We start from the raw sequence: 21,879 nt of genomic DNA on the forward strand, positions 1-21,879 counted from the left end.
GTACCAATGAGCATCTACATTATCCACTGTATGTACCAATGAGCGTCTACAGTATCCACTGTATGTACCAATATAATGTTACAGTATCCACTGTATGTACCAATGAGCGTCTACAGTATCCACTGTATGTACCAATATAATGTTACAGTATCCACTGTATGTACCAATGAGCGTCTACAGTATCCACTGTATGTACCAATGAGCGTCTACAGTATCCACTGTATGTACCAATATAATGTTACAGTATCCACTGTATGTACCAATATAATGTTACAGTATCCACTGTATGTACCAATGAGCGTCTACAGTATCCACTGTATGTACCAATGAGCGTCTACAGTATCCACTGTATGTACCAATGAGCGTCTACAGTATCCACGGTATGTACCAATGAGCGTCTACAGTATCCACTGTATGTACCAATGAGTGTCTACAGTATCCACTGTATGTACCAATGAGCGTCTACAGTATCCACGGTATGTACCAATGGGCGTCTACAGTATCCACGGTATGTACCAATGAGCGTCTACAGTATCCACTGTATGTACCAATGAGCGTCTACAGTATCCACTGTATGTACCGATGAGTGTCTACAGTATCCACTGTATGTACCAATGAGTGTTTACAGTATCCACTGTATGTACCAATGAGCGTCTACAGTATCCACTGTATGTACCAATGAGCGTCTACAGTATCCACTGTATGTACCAATATAATGTTACAGTATCCACTGTATGTACCAATGAGCGTCTACAGTATCCACTGTATGTACCAATGAGCGTCTACAGTATCCACTGTATGTACCAATGGTGTACAGTATACTACTGGGACATCTGAGACGGATACTACTGGGACATATCTGAGACTTAGCTACTAACTGGGACATTTCTGGGATAACATGGAATGTGAATGAAATATATTTTATCTGAAGATTGACCGTGCTGAATCTGGTCCTATCGGTCTCTGTACTCACAGACTTTTGTCTCATGATCATAAAACGAAATATATTAAAAATCCCAACCCTATAACCATACACATATATATATACTATGTATGGATCTCACCGGTCATTAGCTATTACTGGAACAGGAGAGATAGCCCTACGTAATAAAATGGGGAAATATTTGGTGTATTAGTACTTCTAATTAGAACCCTAACGGAAATAAAAAGCTTTTGGAAAACTTGTCACAAACATCTGTTTGCCAGGAAAAGGTTAACAGAAGTTTAATTAATATTTTACTCTGGTTGCTGAAATGGCGACTAGCGAGGCCAACATATCATCCTAGCCTTCTTGTTAATAAGATGTAAAAGTTTCAATAAAGCTGCACAATTATCCGGCAGATGTTTATTGATCTAATCAATCAACTGAAAAACTAAAGAAAAAAAATGAAAAAATATATATCAAAACGTAAGAATTGTTTTTTATTTGAATACCATGACCGACTGTTAAAGTACAAATGTATACTCCCCCGATAATTCAATTGATAACCAGTCACTGCCTCCTTATAAAAATTGTTGCTCCAGTAATTATATGTAAATATGTACAGCAGTATAATCTGTTTAGTACACTGAGTACATATCTTAATGATGATATTCACTTGTAATAGTCAGAGTAAACAAAAATAATTTTATTCATGGGTTGAGATATTAAATTAAAATTTGTACACACAGTCTTACAAAGTCTACACAAAAGGTTGTATACAGTCGTAGGTGTACACTAATGAAAAGTCTGCTATTGTTGGGGGACCACAAGTCGGGTGTATAGGACAGCTTTTAAAGGTGACCTTTTTGTGGAGATCAGGGAGAGTGATGTGGGTATATAGGTTTTTGTCACCGGAGTGCTGACAGATTGCCTGTTTAACACATTATAGTGCTGACGTGGCTATCGAGTAGATGTTGTAGTGGATGTAGGATTATATCATGTTTTTTTCAACTTGTCAATAGTTGAGGTCAGACATATCTCTGATATGAGGACCACACTGGATAACATTGAGAGATATCTGAAGACTTAAGTACCTGTGTGTGAGTAATTTTTTATTACTTCGGGTGTAAACATATATATAAATATATACAGTACATATCACACCCTAAATTCATGAGTTATGATTGGATAAAGTATCATCTATTCCATTAGTCTGGTCTGGTATATACTCTGACTCCAATCCAATGGCTGATGAGGTTAAGTCCTCCTCAGATAATAGTGTTACAGTATCCAGTGTATGTACCAATGAACGTCTACAGTATCCACTGTATGTACCAATGAGTGTCTACAGTATCCACTGTATCTACCAATGAGCGTCTACAGTATCCACTGTATGTACCAATATAATGTTACAGTATCCACTATATGTACCAATGAGTGTCTACAGTATCCACTGTATGTACCAATGAGCGTCTACAGTATCCACTGTATGTACCAATGAGCGTCTACAGTATCCACTGTATGTACCAATGAGCGTCTACAGTATCCACTGTATCTACCAATGAGTGTCTACAGTATCCACTGTATGTACCAATATAATGTTACAGTATCCACTGTATGTACCAATGAGTGTCTACAGTATCCACTGTATGTACCAATGAGCGTCTACAGTATCCACTGTATGTACCAATGAGCGTCTACAGTATCCACTGTATGTACCAATGAGCGTCTACAGTATCCACTGTATGTACCAATGAGCGTCTACAGTATCCACTGTATGTACCAATATAATGTTACAGTATCCACTGTATGTACCGATGAGCGTCTACAGTATCCACTGTATGTACCGATGAGCGTCTACAGTATCCACTGTATGTACCAATGAGCGTCTACAGTATCCACTGTATGTACCAATGAGCGTCTTCAGTATCCACTATGTACCAATATAATGTTACAGTATCCACTGTATGTACCAATGAGTGTCTACAGTATCCACTGTATGTACCAATATAATGTTACAGTATCCACGGTACGTACCAATGAGTGTCTACAGTATCCACTGTATGTACCAATGAGCGTCTACAGTATCCACTGTATGTACCAATGAGCGTCTACAGTATCCACTGTATGTACCAATGAGCGTCTACAGTATCCACTGTATGTACCAATAGTCGTCTACAGTATCCACTGTATGTACCAATGAGCGTCTACAGTATCCACTGTATGTACCAATGAGCGTCTACAGTATCCACTGTATGTACCAATATAATGTTACAGTATCCACTGTATGTACCAATGAGCGTCTACAGTATCCACTGTATGTACCAATATAATGTTACAGTATCCACTGTATGTACCAATGAGCGTCTACAGTATCCACTGTATGTACCAATGAGCGTCTACAGTATCCACTGTATGTACCAATATAATGTTACAGTATCCACTGTATGTACCAATGAGCGTCTACAGTATCCACTGTATGTACCAATGAGTGTCTACAGTATCCACTGTATGTACCAATGAGCGTCTACAGTATCCACTGTATGTACCAATGAGCGTCTACAGTATCCACTGTATGTACCAATGAGCGTCTACAGTATCCACTGTATGTACCAATGAGCATCTACAGTATCCACTGTATGTACCAATGGTCGTCTACAGTATCCACTGTATGTACCAATATAATGTTACTGTAGCCACTGTATGTACCAATATAATGTTACTGTATCCACGGTATGTACCAATATAATGTTACAGTATCCACTGTATGTACCAATGAGCGTCTACAGTATCCACTGTATGTACCAATGAGCGTCTACAGTATCCACTGTATGTACCAATGAGCGTCTACAGTATCCACTATATGTACCAATGGTCGTCTACAGTATCCACTGTATGTACCAATATAATGTTACAGTATCCACTGTATGTACCAATGAGCGTCTACAGTATCCACTGTATGTACCAATATAATGTTACAGTATCCACTGTATGTACCAATGAGCGTCTACAGTATCCACTGTATGTACCAATATAATGTTACAGTATCCACTGTATGTACCAATATAATGTTACAGTATCCACTGTATGTACCAATGAGCGTCTACAGTATCCACTGTATGTACCATTATATAATGTTACAGTATCCACTGTATGTACCAATGAGCGTCTACAGTATCCACTGTATGTACCAATATTATGTTACAGTATCCACTGTATGTACCAATGAGTGTCTACAGTATCCACTGTATGTACCAATGAGCGTCTACAGTATCCACTGTATGTACCAATATAATGTTACAGTATCCACTGTATGTACCAATGAGCGTCTACAGTATCCACTGTATGTACCAATATAATGTTACAGTATCCACTGTATGTACCAATGAGCGTCTACAGTATCCACTGTATGTACCAATATTATGTTACAGTATCCACTGTATGTACCAATGAGTGTCTACAGTATCCACTGTATGTACCAATGGTCGTCTACAGTATCCACTGTATGTACCAATGAGTGTCTACAGTATCCACTGTATGTACCAATGAGCGTCTACAGTATCCACTGTATGTACCAATATAATGTTACAGTATCCACTGTATGTACCAATGAGCGTCTACAGTATCCACTGTATGTACCAATATTATGTTACAGTATCCACTGTATGTACCAATGAGTGTCTACAGTATCCACTGTATGTACCAATGAGCGTCTACAGTATCCACTGTATGTACCAATATAATGTTACAGTATCCACTGTATGTACCAATGAGCGTCTACAGTATCCACTGTATGTACCAATATAATGTTACAGTATCCACTGTATGTACCAATGAGCGTCTACAGTATCCACTGTATGTACCAATATAATGTTACAGTATCCACTGTATGTACCAATGAGCGTCTACAGTATCCACTGTATGTACCAATATTATGTTACAGTATCCACTGTATGTACCAATGAGTGTCTACAGTATCCACTGTATGTACCAATGAGCGTCTACAGTATCCACTGTATGTACCAATGAGCGTCTACAGTATCCACTGTATGTACCAATATAATGTTACAGTATCCACTGTATGTACCAATGAGTGTCTACAGTATCCACTGTATGTACCAATGAGCATCTACAGTATCCACTGTATGTACCAATATAATGTTACAGTATCCACTGTATGTACCAATATAATGTTACAGTATCCACTGTATGTACCAATGGTCGTCTACAGTATCCACTGTATGTACCAATATAATGTTACAGTATCCACTGTATGTACCAATGAGCGTCTACAGTATCCACTGTATGTACCAATATAATGTTACAGTATCCACTATATGTACCAATGAGCGTCTACAGTATCCACTGAATGTACCAATATAATGTTACAGTATCCACTGTATGTACCAATGGTCGTCTACAGTATCCACTGTATGTACCAATGAGCGTCTACAGTATCCACTGTATGTACCAATGGTCGTCTACAGTATCCACTGTATGTACCAATGGGCGTCTACAGTATCCACTGTATGTACCAATGGGCGTCTACAGTATCCACTGTATGTACCAATATAATGTTACAGTATCCACTGTATGTACCAATGAGCGTCTTCAGTATTGAATCTATTGTGCTATAATTAAAAATCTGTAAAGATGAAAAGTGTGCGATCGATGATCAATGTTGGGTCGACCTGACCCTGTTCCAGTATGTCCTGGTAGCTGAATTCTTGGATACTGTTATCAAACTTATGATTATAATTCTGGTCCTTTGGGTAAAACAACTATTGCACACACAAAAAGAGGATTTTGATATGAAAATAAACAAGCAATACACAAGTTTGGAATGTAAAACTACAGGTAGAGTATACATTGTGTCAGACATTACATCATACCTACTTGAGACAATACCTGGTTACCTACTGACAATACCTGGCTACCTATACTTGAGACAATACCTGGTTACCTACTGACAATACCTGGCTACCTATACTTGAGACAATACCTGGCTACCTATACTTGAGACAATACCTGGTTACCTTACTTGAGACAATACCTGGCTACCTATACTTGAGACAATACCTGGTTACCTACTTGAGACAATACCTGGTTACCTACTTGAGACAATACCTGGTTACCTATACTTGAGACAATACCTGGCTACCTATACTTGAGACAATACCTGGTTACCTATACTTGAGACAATACCTGGTTACCTATACTTGAGACAATACCTGGCTACCTATACTTGAGACAATACCTGGTTACCTATACTTGAGACAATACCTGGTTACCTATATACTTGAGAAAATACCTGGTTACCTATACTTGAGACAATACCTGGTTACCTATACTTGAGACAATACCTGGCTACCTATACTTGAGACAATACCTGGTTACCTACTTGAGACAATACCTGGTTACCTACTTGAGACAATACCTGGCTACCTATACTTGAGACAATACCTGGCTACCTATACTTGAGACAATACCTGGCTACCTATACTTGAGACAATACCTGGCTACCTATACTTGAGACAATACCTGGCTACCTATACTTGAGACAATACCTGGCTACCTACTTGAGACAATACCTGGTTACCTACTTGAGACAATACCTGGCTACCTATACTTGAGACAATACCTGGTTACCTATACTTGAGACAATACCTGGTTACCTATACTTGAGACAATACCTGGCTACCTATACTTGAGACAATACCTGGCTACCTATACTTGAGACAATACCTGGTTACCTACTTGAGACAATACCTGGTTACCTATACTTGAGACAATACCTGGTTACCTCTACTTGAGACAATACCTGGCTACCTATACTTGAGACAATACCTGGCTACCTATACTTGAGACAATACCTGGTTACCTATACTTGAGACAATACCTGGTTACCTATACTTGAGACAATACCTGGTTACCTATACTTGAGACAATACCTGGCTACCTATACTTGAGACAATACCTGGTTACCTACTTGAGACAATACCTGGTTACCTATACTTGAGACAATACCTGGTTACCTACTTGAGACAATACCTGGTTACCTATACTTGAGACAATACCTGGTTACCTATACTTGAGACAATACCTGGCTACCTATACTAGAGACAATACCTGGCTACCTATACTTGAGACAATACCTGGCTACCTATACTTGAGACAATACCTGGTTACCTACTTGAGACAATACCTGGTTACCTACTTGAGACAATACCTGGCTACCTATACTTGAGACAATACCTGGTTACCTATACTTGAGACAATACCTGGCTACCTATACTTGAGACAATGCCTGGCTACCTATACTTACCTTACTGTGAGTGGTACAGTTTGTGCACAGACAATTTGATTGATATGTGTGGTCCTAAATATGTTTCTGTTACGTTTTTACCTTGTTGTTGTAAGCAGGTGAAACATTTTAATTCAGTTACAATTATATATATATATATCCTTATTTGTAATTCTACAGAAACTATTAGATATTTTCCAGTAAAAGATATGTAGCCATTTACAATCTTCATAAAATAGATTGTGTTAAAAGCATGTTTGGCATTTATAACCTAACTAAGGATTTACACAACACATTAAATGTTTATGAACAACCTAAGTGCTATATATATCAACAGTATAAAAAATGGACATGTAAGGTGTCTGATTGATGATAATGACCTGTGATACCGTAGTTAGTCTGTGGTGGTATCAGCCATACCCAGTCAGGTTACTGCCAGCTGTTGTCCAGTATTACCTACATTACACACTGTACAGGTCATTTATTGATAGATACCTATATACTGTTCATGTGTGTTTAGGCTTTGGGACCTCAGTGTATTCTATGTTCACCGATGTTAGGAGGAACTCAGTAACTCTGTAAGTATAAGTGACTTCTACACAGTCTTTATAAACTGGGTTAATGGGGTTTTACAAGGTTTACAGGGTTTACAGGTTTATTAAGGTTAAATTACAGGGTTTACAGGGTTTTACAGAGTAACAGGGTGTTACAGGGTTTTACAGGGTTACAGAGTTACAGGGTTTACAGGGTTTACAGGGTTTACAAGGTTTTACCGTGTTTACAGGTTTAATACACATTTTACAGAACATGGTTTTACAGATTTAAAGGGTTTTACAGGGTTTTACAGGGTTTTACATGTTTACAGGGTTTTACAGGGTTTTACAGGTTTTACAGGGTTTTACAGGATTTACAGGGTTTTACAGAGTTACAGGGTTTTACAAGGTTTACAGGGTTTTACAGGATTTACAGGGTTTTACATGTTTACAGGGTTTTACAGGTTTACATGGTTTTACAGGATTTACAGGGTTTTACAGGATTTACAGGGTTTTACAGAGTTACAAGGTTTACAGGGTTTTACAAGGTTTACATGGTTTTACAGGATTTACACGGTTTTACAGGACTTACATGGTTTATAGGGTTTTACAGGGTTTACAGGGTTTTACAGAGTTTTACAGAGTTACATGGTTTACAGAGTTACAGGGTTTACAGGGTTTTACAAGGTTTACAGGGTTTTACAGGATTTACAGGGTTTTACAGGACTTACATGGTTTATAGGGTTTTACAGGGTTTACAGAGTTTTACAGAGTTACATGGTTTACAGAGTTACAGGGTTTACAGGGTTTACAAGGTTTACATGGTTTTACAGGATTTACAGGGTTTTACAGGACTTACAAGGTTTATAGGGTTTTACAAGGTTTACATGGTTTTACAGAGTTTTACAGGACTTACATGGTTTACAGGGTTTTACAGAGTTACATGGTTTACAGGGTTTACAGAGTTACATGGTTTACAGGGTTTTACAGAGTTACAGGGTTTACAGGGTTTACAGGATTTAACAGGTTTACATGGCTTTACAGGGTTTTACAGAGTTACAGGGTTTTACATGATTTACAGGGTTTTACAGGTTTACAGGGTTTTACAGGTTTACAAGGATTTACAGGGTTTTACAGGTTTACAGGGTTTTACATGATTTACAGGGTTTTACATGATTTACAGGGTTTTACATGATTTACAGGGTTTTACAGGTTTACAAGGATTTACAGGGTTTTACATGGCTTTACAGGGTTTTACAGAGTTACAGGGTTTTACAGAGTAACAGGGTTTTACAGGTTTACAGGGTTTTACAGGATTTACAGGGTTTTACAGGATTTACAGGGTTTTACAGGTTTACAGGGATTTACAGAGTTACATGATTTACAAGGATTTACAGGGTTTTACAGGTTTACAGGGTTTTACATGATTTACAGGGTTTTACAGAGTTACAGGGTTTTACAGGTTTACAGGGTTTTACAGGATTTACAGGGTTTTACATGATTTACAGGGTTTTACATTATTTACAGGGTTTTACAGGTTTACAAGGATTTACAGGGTTTTACATGGCTTTACAGGGTTTTACAGGATTTACAGGGTTTTACAGAGTTACAGGGTTTAACAGAGTTACAGGGTTTTACAGGTTTACAGGGTTTTACAGGGTTTTACAGGGTTTTACAGGGATTACAGGATTTTACAGGATTTACAGGGTTTTACAGAGTTACAGGGTTTTACAGAGTTACAGGGTTTTACAGGTTTACAGGGTTTTACAGGTTTACAGGGTTTTACAGGATTTACAGGGATTTCAGGATTTACAGGGTTTTACAGGATTTACAGGGTTTTACAGCTTTACAGGTTTACAGGGTTTTACAGAGTTGACAGGGTTTTACAGAGTTTACAAGGATTTACAGGATTTACAGGGTTTTACAGGATTTAACAGGTTTACATGGCTTTACACGGTTTTACAGAGTTTACAGGGTTTTACAGAGTTTACAAGGATTTACAGGGATTTACAGGATTTACAGGGTTTACAAGGATTTACAGGGTTTACAGGATTTACAGGGTTTTACAGAGTTTACAAGAATTTACAGGATTTACAGGGTTTTACAGGATTTACAGGGTTTTACAGGTTTTACAGGATTTTACAGGATTTACAGGGTTTTACAGAGTTACATGATTTACAGGGTTTTACAGGTTTACAGGGTTTTACAGAGTTACATGATTTACAGGGTTTTACATGATTTACAGGGTTTTACAGGTTTACAGGGTTTTACAGAGTTACATGATTTACAAGGATTTACAGGGTTTTACAGGTTTACAGGGTTTTACATGATTTACAGGGTTTTACAGAGTTACAGGGTTTTACAGGTTTACAGGGTTTTACAGGATTTACAGGGATTACAGGATTTACAGGGTTTTACAGAGTTACAGGGTTTTACAGAGTTACAGGGTTTTACAGGGTTTTACAGGGTTTTACAGGATTTACAGGGTTTTACAGGATTTACAGGGTTTTACAGGTTTACAGGGTTTTACAGGATTTACAGGGTTTTACAGAGTTACAGGGTTTTACAGAGTTACAGGGTTTTACAGGTTTACAGGGTTTACAGGATTTACAGGGTTTTACAGGTTTACATGGCTTTACAGGGTTTTACAGAGTTACAGGGTTTTACAGAGTTACAGGGTTTACAGGATTTAACAGGTTTACATGGCTTTACAGGGTTTTACAGAGTGACAGGGTTTACAGGATTTAACAGGTTTACATGGCTTTACAGGGTTTTACAGAGTTACAGGGTTTTACATGATTTACAGGGTTTTACAGGATTTACAGGGTTTTACAGGTTTACAGGGTTTTACAGGTTTACAAGGATTTACAGGGTTTTACAGGTTTACAGGGTTTTACATGATTTACAGGGTTTTACATGATTTACAGGGTTTAACAGGTTTACAAGGATTTACAGGGTTTTACATGGCTTTACAGGGTTTTACAGAGTTACAGGGTTTTACAGGTTTACAGGGTTTTACAGGTTTACAGGGTTTTACAGGATTTACAGGGTTTTACAGGATTTACAGGGTTTTACAGGTTTACAGGGTTTTACAGAGTTACATGATTTACAAGGATTTACAGGGTTTTACAGGTTTACAGGGTTTTACATGATTTACAGGGTTTTACAGAGTTACAGGGTTTTACAGGTTTACAGGGTTTTACAGGATTTACAGGGATTACAGGATTTACAGGTTTACAGGGTTTTACAGAGTTACAGGGTTTTACAGAGTTACAGGGTTTTACAGGTTTACAGGGTTGTACAGGGTTTTACAGGATTTACAGGGTTTTACAGGATTTACAGGGTTTTACAGGGTTTTACAGGATTTACAGGGATTACAGGATTTACAGGGTTTTACAGGATTTACAGGGTTTTACATGGCTTTACAGGGTTTTACAGAGTTACAGGATTTTACAGAGTTACAGGGTTTTACAGGTTTACAGGGTTTTACATGATTTACAGGGTTTTACAGAGTTACATGATTTACAGGGTTTTACAGGTTTACAAGGATTTACAGGGTTTTACAGGTTTACAGGGTTTTACATGATTTACAGGGTTTTACAGAGTTACAGGGTTTTACAGAGTTACAGGGTTTTACAGGGTTTACAGGGTTTTACAGGTTTACAGGGTTTTACAGGGATTACAGGATTTACAGGATTTTACAGGATTTACAGGGTTTTACAGAGTTACAGGGTTTTACAGAGTTACAGGGTTTTACAGGTTTACTGGGTTTTACAGGGTTTTACAGGTTTACAGGGTTTTACAGGATTTACAGGGATTTCAGGATTTACAGGGTTTTACAGGATTTACAGGGTTTTACAGGTTTACAGGGTTTTACAGAGTTGACAGGGTTTTACAGAGTTTACAAGGATTTACAGGATTTACAGGGTTTTACAGGATTTAACAGGTTTACATGGCTTTACACGGTTTTACAGAGTTTACAGGGTTTTACAGAGTTTACAAGGATTTACAGGATTTACAGGGTTTTACAGGATTTACAGGGTTTACAAGGATTTACAGGGTTTTACAGGATTTACAGGGTTTTACAGAGTTTACAAGGATTTACAGGATTTACAGGGTTTTACAGGATTTACAGGGTTTTACAGAGTTTACAGGGTTTTACAGGTTTACAGGGTTTTACAGAGTTTACACGGATTTACAGGGTTTTACAGAGTTACAGGGTTTTACAGGATTTACAGGGTTTTACAGGGTTTTACAGGTTTACAGGGTTTTACAGGATTTACAGGTTTTTACAGAGTTTACAAGGATTTACAGGGTTTTACAGAGTTACAGGATTCACAGGTTTACAGGATTTTACAGGATTTACAGGATTTTTCAGGGTTTACAGGGTTTTACAGTTTTACAGGTTTACAGGGGTTTACAGGGTTTTACAGTGTTTACACAGGTAACAAGTATACCTGATATAAGATCCTGGTTATAAACAGGTACTTTTTGTGACATCTCATTACTGGGATATAACCCCTGACAACTTGTTAATGGAATTCAACTCCAGAAAACTTGTTAATGAGATATAAAACTCCAGACAACATGTTAATGGAATACAACTCCAGAAAACTTGTTAATGAGATACAACTCCAGACAACTTGTTAATGGAATACAACTCCAGAAAACTTGTTAATGGAATACAACTCCAGAAAACTTGTTAATGAGATATAAAACTCCAGAAAACTTGGTAATGAGATACAACTCCAGAAAACTTGTTAATGAGATATAAAACTCCAGAAAACTTGTTAATGGAATACGACTCCAGAAAACTTGTTAATGGAATACAACTCCAGAAAACTTGTTAATGAGATATAAAACTCCAGAAAACTTGGTAATGAGATACAACTCCAGAAAACTTGTTAATGAGATATAAAACTCCAGACAACATGTTAATGGAATACAACTCCAGAAAACTTGTTAATGAGATACAACTCCAGACAACATGTTAATGGGATACAACTCCATACAACTTGTTAATGAGATACAACTCCAGAAAACTTGTTAATGGAATACAACTCCAGACAACATGTTAATGGAATACAACTCCAGAAAACTTGTTAATGGAATACAACTCCAGAAAACTTGTTAATGGAATACAACTCCAGAAAACTTGTTAATGGAATACAACTCCAGAAAACTTGTTAATGAGATATAAAACTCCAGAAAACTTGGTAATGAGATACAACTCCAGAAAACTTGTTAATGAGATATAAAACTCCAGAAAACTTGTTAATGGAATACGACTCCAGAAAACTTGTTAATGGAATACAACTCCAGAAAACTTGTTAATGAGATATAAAACTCCAGAAAACTTGGTAATGAGATACAACTCCAGAAAACTTGTTAATGAGATATAAAACTCCAGACAACATGTTAATGGAATACAACTCCAGAAAACTTGTTAATGAGATACAACTCCAGAAAACTTGTTAATGGAATACAACTCCAGAAAACTTGTTAATGGAATACAACTCCAGAAAACTTGTTAATGAGATATAAAACTCCAGAAAACTTGGTAATGAGATACAACTCCAGAAAACTTGTTAATGAGATATAAAACTCCAGAAAACTTGGTAATGAGATACAACTCCAGAAAACTTGTTAATGGAATACAACTCCAGACAACTTGTTAATGAGATACAACTCCAGACAACATGTTAATGGGATACAACTCCATACAACTTGTTAATGAGATACAACTCCAGACAACTTGTTAATGAGATACAACTCCAGACAACTTGTTAATGAGATACAACTCCAGACAACTTGTTTGTGGGGATATCAAACTTCAGACAATTTATATTTATAAATTGGATACATTTCCTCACAATTTGTTAAAGAGTTACAAATCTTGACAACCTGTTTTGTACACTATGGTATATATCTGCAGGCAGCTAGCGCTTGCTGATTGGATAATCTCTCTAGATGCTTAAAAAATTAATAGAATACCACTGACAATGGGGTGTTTATGAAATTTAATACAACTGCTGACAATATTCAAAGTCAATGTTTGAATAAGTATTTAGATTGGTAGATTTGCTATTGATCTATGTTACTGGTAATTTAGAATATGATACATCATTGTGCAGCATCTGTCGTCATCTGAATCACCGTGTTCTCCCAGAAATATAGAAATCTGCATCCTAACAGGTTATTTGTTAGAGAGATATGGTTGGATGTTTTGTCCAGATTATTTTCTAACAAAATCCTTGTATCATACGTAGGTGTTGTGACGACAGTTGTGACTCGTTTTGACATTAGTGCTGTAATAAGGTAAGAACAGCTTGTATGTCAGGTCAATACCAACCACTGATCAGGTTTATAATCAACTACATCTGGGACCAGATCTGTCGGACTCCACCAGGTGTTGTCACAAGCTACCACATAGATTGTATGATACATCACGACACTATACCAAAACAATGGTTTACCTACATCACGACACTACCATAACAATGGTTTACCTACATCATGACACTACCAAAACAATGGTTTACCTACATCACGACACTACCATAACAATGGTTTACCTACATCACGACACTACCAAAACAATGGTTTACCAAAAACAAACTTGTGCATGATTCGACCAAATTATTCTTAACAATTTTGTCAGTGACCAGAACTATATGAGATCTTTATCTAGTATCCTGTACACTATCCTATACCACATCTCAACCCTTCAACAAAATTATTGACTTTCTCCAGAAACATTACGACTTGAATTTTAGAATTTTCCTCAAAAAATATAAACTTTATTTTTTTATTTCATTTTACATCAGTATACCCCATATAACTTTAATAAGATCTTGTGTGTTGGCCCAGATTTCATTTTACATCAGTATACCCCATGTAACTTTAATAAGATCTTGTGTGTTGGCCCAGATGGAAGCAAGCAAGGAGTCTTAGTGTGTGGGAGGAAACTGATCATGAATTAAGTAACCTGTAGAAAATGCATGTATTCGGGCAGGTGACCTTTTGTAATACCTTGCTCATTTCACGTCTGGTTGGGGAATCAAACCCCAGGTGCCTTTAAAGGTGAAAGGCAGGACTGTTATTAGATTGAATACTGAATTAATGCATCAAGTTTTTACAACACATATAAATGTCAATTTGTTATAAAAATGTTTTTGATGAATTTTCAGATAAATCCTTTTATTAAAATTGGGCCATTAATTGTGTCATGTGTGCCAGTTAATGTTTTGCATGTGACACACAATGACTATGCATATTAGATTCTGCAGTGAGAATACTATGGATTTTTACACTAATTCATTAATACGCCCTGTACTCTTCATTTTTTGTAAATTTTATATTTTGGAGTATTATACAAATGTGGTTATTATCATCAGCTGTCTTTAAGAGAAATCATGTGGAGCAGTTAATGTAGGTAATTCTTAACTTGTAATTACACATTAAGTGGGCCAGCTATAAAACTGGATTTCTACATATTTTGAATGATTTTTATCAGGGATTATCTGTGAGCCAGAAATGATTTTCATGATCAAAGTTTCCTGTACTGTCAAAAAACCTGTCCGACAGATGTGAAGTGATTACTAATACATGGTAGAGTTTGTAAATCTGTTGAGCTTATAGATATATACTAGTATATCTATATGTATATTTTATCTGTTTCAGGACTGTTACCATGGTGACAATTAAGAGCAGGAAAGGATTTTCTGAGCTGTTGTCTGGATCATAATGTACTCTGCAACATTAACTGCTTAATATGATAAAAGGATGATACTCAGAAAAAAAAGGAATGAAAATGAAATTGTTCTATAAGATTCATGTGAGCTGGAACAGGAAATAGGCGTGTGTGTCAGCTTTATGTGTTTATATGATTATTGTCAGTAATTTATCATCCTGGTAAAGACTTTGTGTAACCTTGTGTTTTATATCTAAAACCTCCGTCAGGACAGATATGATGTGATTGTAATCAAACATCAGTGTGACAGAGATTGTAAGCCAGCTAAGTGACCAAGATGTATGAGGCGAATCAGTCAGTGTCCGCGGAGGACATGGAGGCGCTGGCTGTACAGAAGGCCCAGGAGCTATTCCAAGTCTGTGACAAGGAACAGAAGGGCTTCATCAACAAGAAAGACATGCAGAGGCTGCAGTCAGAGCTCGCCCTTGATCCTGATCAGCTAGAGGCCGTGTTTGACTCGCTGGACGAGGATGGCAATGGCTTTCTTACACTTGAGGAATTCATAGATGGCTTTGGTAATCACCTGGTAGTGATTTTCAGGGATAATAAGGGATAGATGTCATCACCCTGGGATTTCAGGGATAATAAGGGATAGATGTCATCACCCTGGGGTTTCAGGGATAATAAGGGATAGATGTCATCACCCTGGAGTTTCAGGGATAATAAGGGATAGATGTCATCACCCTGGGGTTTCAGGGATAATAAGGGATAGATGTCATCACCCTGGGATTTCAGGGATAATAAGGGATAGATGTCATCACCCTGGGGTTTCAGGGATAATAAGGGATAGATGTCATCACCCTGGGGTTTCAGGGATAATAAGGGATAGATGTCATCACCCTGGGATTTCAGGGATAATAAGGGATAGATGTCATCACCCTGGGGTTTCAGGGATAATAAGGGATAGATGTCATCACCCTGGGGTTTCAGGGATAATAAGGGATAGATGTCATCACCCTGGGGTTTCAGGGATAATAAGGGATAGATGTCATCACCCTGGGGTTTCATTTGAATTTACATAAAAAGTGTATGTTAATTGTTTCAAAGAACCTGTTGGAGTTTGAGCCCTCTTTCTCATTTTGGTTACAAATTGAGCTACCTGGGGTTTGCTTAATGTTGGATGACACAGGGATCTACATGATTTGAGTTATAGTATTATAAATTTTACTATTGTTTATCGGAGTGAGCAAGCTAGGTCTATGATATGAATCATTTTAACCCATGAATTTAGTCGTATTTTTACTATTGTTGATCGGAGTTAGCTAGCTAGGTCTGTTAAGAATCATTTTAACCCATGATTTGAGTGGTATTATCACTATTGTTTATTGAAGTGAGTTACCTAGGTCTGGGATAAGAGTAATTTTAACCCATGATTTGAGTTGTATTTTCACTATTGTTTATTGAGTTACCTAGGTCTGGGATAAGAGTAATTTTAACCCGTGATTTGAGTTGTATTACCTAGGTCTGGGATAAGAGTAATTTTAACCCGTGATTTGAGTTGTATTACCTAGGTCTGGGATAAGAGTAATTTTAACCTGTGATTTGAGTGGTATTTTCAGTATTGTTTATTGAAGTGAGTTACCTAGGTCTGATAAGAGTAATTTTAACCTGTGATTTGAGTTGTATTACCTAGGTCTGGGATAAGAGTAATTTTAACCTGTGATTTGAGTTGTTTATTGAAGTGAGTTACCTAGGTCTGGGATAAGAGTAATTTTAACCCGTGATTTTGAATGTTTCAGGGAGCTACCTTGGTTTTAACTCGACTGAAGTAGGAGAGACAGAAGTAAACAATGAGAATGTGTATGAAGGTGTGGATGAAGGGGGAGAGGAGATCCTCTTTAAGGAAATGCTTCATAATGTTGGAGCATCCAAGTTATATGATGAGTAAGTACATATGCATATGCATATGCGAAAGTTGCAGTTTATTCCCTTGCATATGCTTAATTCTCGAAAGTTGCAGTTTATTCCCTTAATAATTTCCATCCCTTTTAGTCCATTTTTTTCTCAAAATAAGACAAAAATACTCTAGCTATATATAGCTGAACCCTATACTATCAAAATACATTTTTGTGGGATGTACCAGCTTTAATTTGCACTTTTTCACTTATTTTCCAAAATAAATTCTTTGGTATCCCAATGAATGGTATATCTGTATAAATTATGTGATTAAATTATCATATATAAATTAACCTTCCTGAAAAGTACAGAGTGTTATATTGTACATATCAATAAACAGTGTACCGAACTGAGAAAAAAATTATTTTGGTAAATATCACATCAGTAGTCATGGTTGTCCCATTACAATGTTCACTAACTGTAATAATGGACAGTGACTTACAAATGGTGTTGTTTGGTTTGTTGGAGTTATGTCCCTTTAGATGTTTAGATCCCATCCTGCCCCTACAACCCTTCATCTGGCTCTCTCATCGTATCATCAACCCCATTTACTTTCTACTTTTGTTATGATCACAATGATGTGATATAAGACTGGGTTTATCACAATGACGTGATATAAGACTGGGTTTATCACAATGATGTGATATAAGACTCGGTTTATTACAATGACGTGATATAAGACTGGGTTTATCACAATGACGTGATATAAGACTGGGTTTATTACAATGACCTGATATAAGACTCGGTTTATTACAATGATGTGATATAAGACTTGGTTTATCACAATGACGTGATATAAGACTGGGTTTATCACAATGACGTGATATAAGACTGGGTTTATCATAATGATGTGATATAAGACTGGGTTTATCACAATGACGTGATATAAGACTCGGTTTATCACAATGACGTGATATAAGACTGGGTTTATCACAATGACGTGATATAAGACTGGGTTTATTACAATGACGTGATATAAGACTGGGTTTATCACAATGACGTGATATAAGACTCGGTTTATCACAATGACGTCATATAAGACAGGGTTTACCACAATGACGTAATATAAGACTGGGTTTATCACAATGACGTGATATAAGACTGGGTTTATCACAATGACGTGATATAAGACTCGGTTTATTACAATGACTTGATATAAGAGTGGGTTTATCACAATAATGTGATATAAGACTAGGTTTATCACAATGACGTGATACAAGACTTGATTTATCACAATGACGTGATATAAGAGTGGGTTTATCACAATGACGTGATATAAGACTGGGTTTATCACAATGACGTGATATAAGACTGGGTTTATCACAATGATGTGATATAAGACTGGGTTTATCACAATGACGTGATATAAGACTTGGTTTATCACAATGATGTGATATAAGACTGGGTTTATCATAATGACGTGATATAAGACAGGGTTTATTACAATGACGTGATATAAGACTGGGTTTATTACAATGACTTGATATAAGACTCTGTTTATCACAATGATGTGATATAAGACTGGTTTTATCACAATGACGTGATATAAGACTGGGTTTATCACAATGACGTGATATAAGACTGGGTTTATCACAATGATGTAATACAAGACTGGGTTTATCACAATGACGTGATATAAGACTGGGTTTATCACAATGACGTGATATAAGATTGGGTTTATCACAATGACGTGATATAAGACTTGGTTTATCACAATGACGTGATATAAGACTGGGTTTATCACAATGATGTAACATAAGACTGGGTTTATCACAATGATGTGATATAAGACTGGGTTTATCACAATGACTTGATATAAGACTTGGTTTATCACAATGACGTGATATAAGACTGGGTTTATCACAATGATGTAATATAAGACTGGGTTTATCACAATGATGTGATATAAGACTGGGTTTATCACAATGACTTGATATAAGACTGAGTTTATCACAATGACGTGATATAAGACTGGGTTTATCACAATGACGTGATATAAGACTTGGTTTATCACAATGATGTAATATAAGACTTGGTTTATCACAATGACGTGATATAAGACTGGGTTTATCACAATGACGTGATATAAGACTGGGTTTATCACAATGATGTGATATAAGACTGGGTTTATCACAATGACGTGATATAAGACTGGGTTTATCACAATGATGTGATAGAAGACTGGGTTTATCACAATGACGTGATATAAGACTGGGTTTATCACAATGATGTAATATAAGACTGGGTTTATCACAATGACGTGATATAAGACTGGGTTTATCACAATGATGTAATATAAGACTGGGTTTATCACAATGATGTAATATAAGACAGGGTTTATCACAATGATGTAATATAAGACAGGGTTTATCACAATGACGTGATATAAGACTTGGTTTATCACAATGACGTGATATAAGACTGGGTTTATCACAATGACATGATATAAGACTGGGTTTATCACAATGACGTGATATAAGACTGGGTTTATCATAATGACGTGATATAAGACTGGGTTTATTACAATGACGTGATATAAGACTGGGTTTATCACAATGATGTAATATAAGACTGGGTTTATCACAATGACGTGATATAAGACTTGGTTTATCACAATGACGTGATATAAGACTTGGTTTATCACAATGATGTGATATAAGACTGGGTTTATCATAATGATGTGATATAAGCCCAGGTTGGTATATATCACAGTGTTGTCTGCCCACACTTGATATGGCAACATTTGACACCTGTATCGAATATCGGCAAACCACAGTATGTACTGTATCAGAGACAAAGGTGTGATAGATATGTGTATCACATGCTCTATATAATGTTTCCAGTGGGGTATCAGGTCTACTGAAATGGAAACATAATCATATCTGAACATTATATTTTCTGAGCTGTGACAAATGTCTGATTACATGCGTTTGTTACAGTGAGAAGACTATCCAAGGGTTGTGGGCTCGGTTACGTAAAGAGGACGCTGACATGGCCTGTAACTTTGAGGATTTTCTATACAAAGTTTCTAACGACATTCGCAAGTCAAAAGTCGACTTTGAGACCTTGGAATCAGCTCTTAAAAGGTAAGATGTTTTAACTGACCTTTGATACTTTATATTTTGATGTCAACAATAATGTGATTATCAGCCAGAAGGAATCTATCATCTGATTAGTCCCTGTATGAACTACTAAATTTCTGATCAACATCTAGAAAGATGTTAGAACCTCATTCCCTGACTTGTGGATACATTTGTCCTCATTCCCTGACATATAGATACATTTGTTAGAAGGCTAAAACTCTTCCTCAAATGGCTGACCCTACTCAAATACTGACTTCAAACAACACTCTTGGGTCAGTCAAAAGTGATAATACATTTGTACTTTGGTATACTACACTACCAGTGACTTGTTTGTTAATTTTAAGTATAACATTATTGTGTGCAGTGTGATAGATTAATTGTCAACTTTCAGTAGCTGACTTATTATTAGATATGATCAAAGCTTCACTTGGATTTTAATTAGAAAAAAATGAATATTTTAAAATTTCACCTTCAGGAACATACCAACTGCCTTGAGATATATAATTTAAAATTGATTAGTATCATCATGCAGCAAAAAAAATCCTTTTCTATGAAAAAACATTTGATAAGGAAGGGAGGATGATAGAAAATCACCCACAAGCCATAAGGCGCCATATCCCATCCAAAATATATGGTGATGAATTGGTAGTAAGGGAGATAACTCCTCTTTACTTGTAAATAATTAAAAAGTAAGGGAGCTAACTCCTCTCTTCTTGGTATAATGAAATAATTCCTATCTACTAATAGAATAATAACATAAGAAATTCACCTGTAGATCAGTGAATAGGACTTGATTGGCATGTAATTAAGATAAAAGTGTTGTATATATATATTTATTGCATTTTTGCCAGTGAAATATAGAAATTTATCAAACTAATAAAACTTACATTTTCACTGCAGCGATGAGCAGTGAAAATATAAGATTTTGCAGTGAAAATAGATTTTGCAGTGAAAATATAAGTTTTCCGTTTTTGACCAATGAGAACGGACCTTCGTATTCACCTCGTTGAAACTTGCCGATTTTTCCAATCGAAGCAGAGATAGAAACATTGGTTATTTTGCTGTATTTCTGAAATTTTCAGACTACTTTTTGACAAAATACTCACTTGACATTAGCTATTCATGCACAGAATATCCTATAACAGCAGAAAACGCTTAAATTGCGTTGATAAGTCCTTTCAAAATGGCGCCGTCAAGTTGACGTGGAGTAACGTCACAAAGAGATGACGTCATTACTGATTCCCGCACTTTTTGACACTATAATTTTTTGATGTTTTTAATTTTGTTTTGAAGTTTATGAAATGCAATAAAAAGAAAATTGAATGGTTTCCCGCTAGATATAACATATATTTCACTTGTATGACAGAATATTTTGATATTTTTCACTC

The 21,879-nt window shown here is 36.4% G+C and overlaps 1 protein-coding gene across 1 annotated transcript in view; it reads left to right on the forward strand.

The window, feature by feature from the left end:
• LOC117335914 (mucin-17-like) overlaps positions 1 to 21,879 on the forward strand; it is a 99,196-nt gene that overhangs the window by 8,572 nt on the left and 68,745 nt on the right. Inside the window, 3 exon segments of the mRNA XM_033896195.1 lie at positions 15,443 to 16,027; positions 17,252 to 17,396; positions 20,348 to 20,494. Of these exon segments, the coding sequence (XP_033752086.1) occupies positions 15,790 to 16,027; positions 17,252 to 17,396; positions 20,348 to 20,494 (530 nt within the window). The 5' untranslated portion in view covers positions 15,443 to 15,789.

This window comes from Pecten maximus, chromosome 10 (genome assembly GCF_902652985.1).
Source record: "Pecten maximus chromosome 10, xPecMax1.1, whole genome shotgun sequence".
Taxonomy (NCBI): domain Eukaryota; kingdom Metazoa; phylum Mollusca; class Bivalvia; order Pectinida; family Pectinidae; genus Pecten; species Pecten maximus.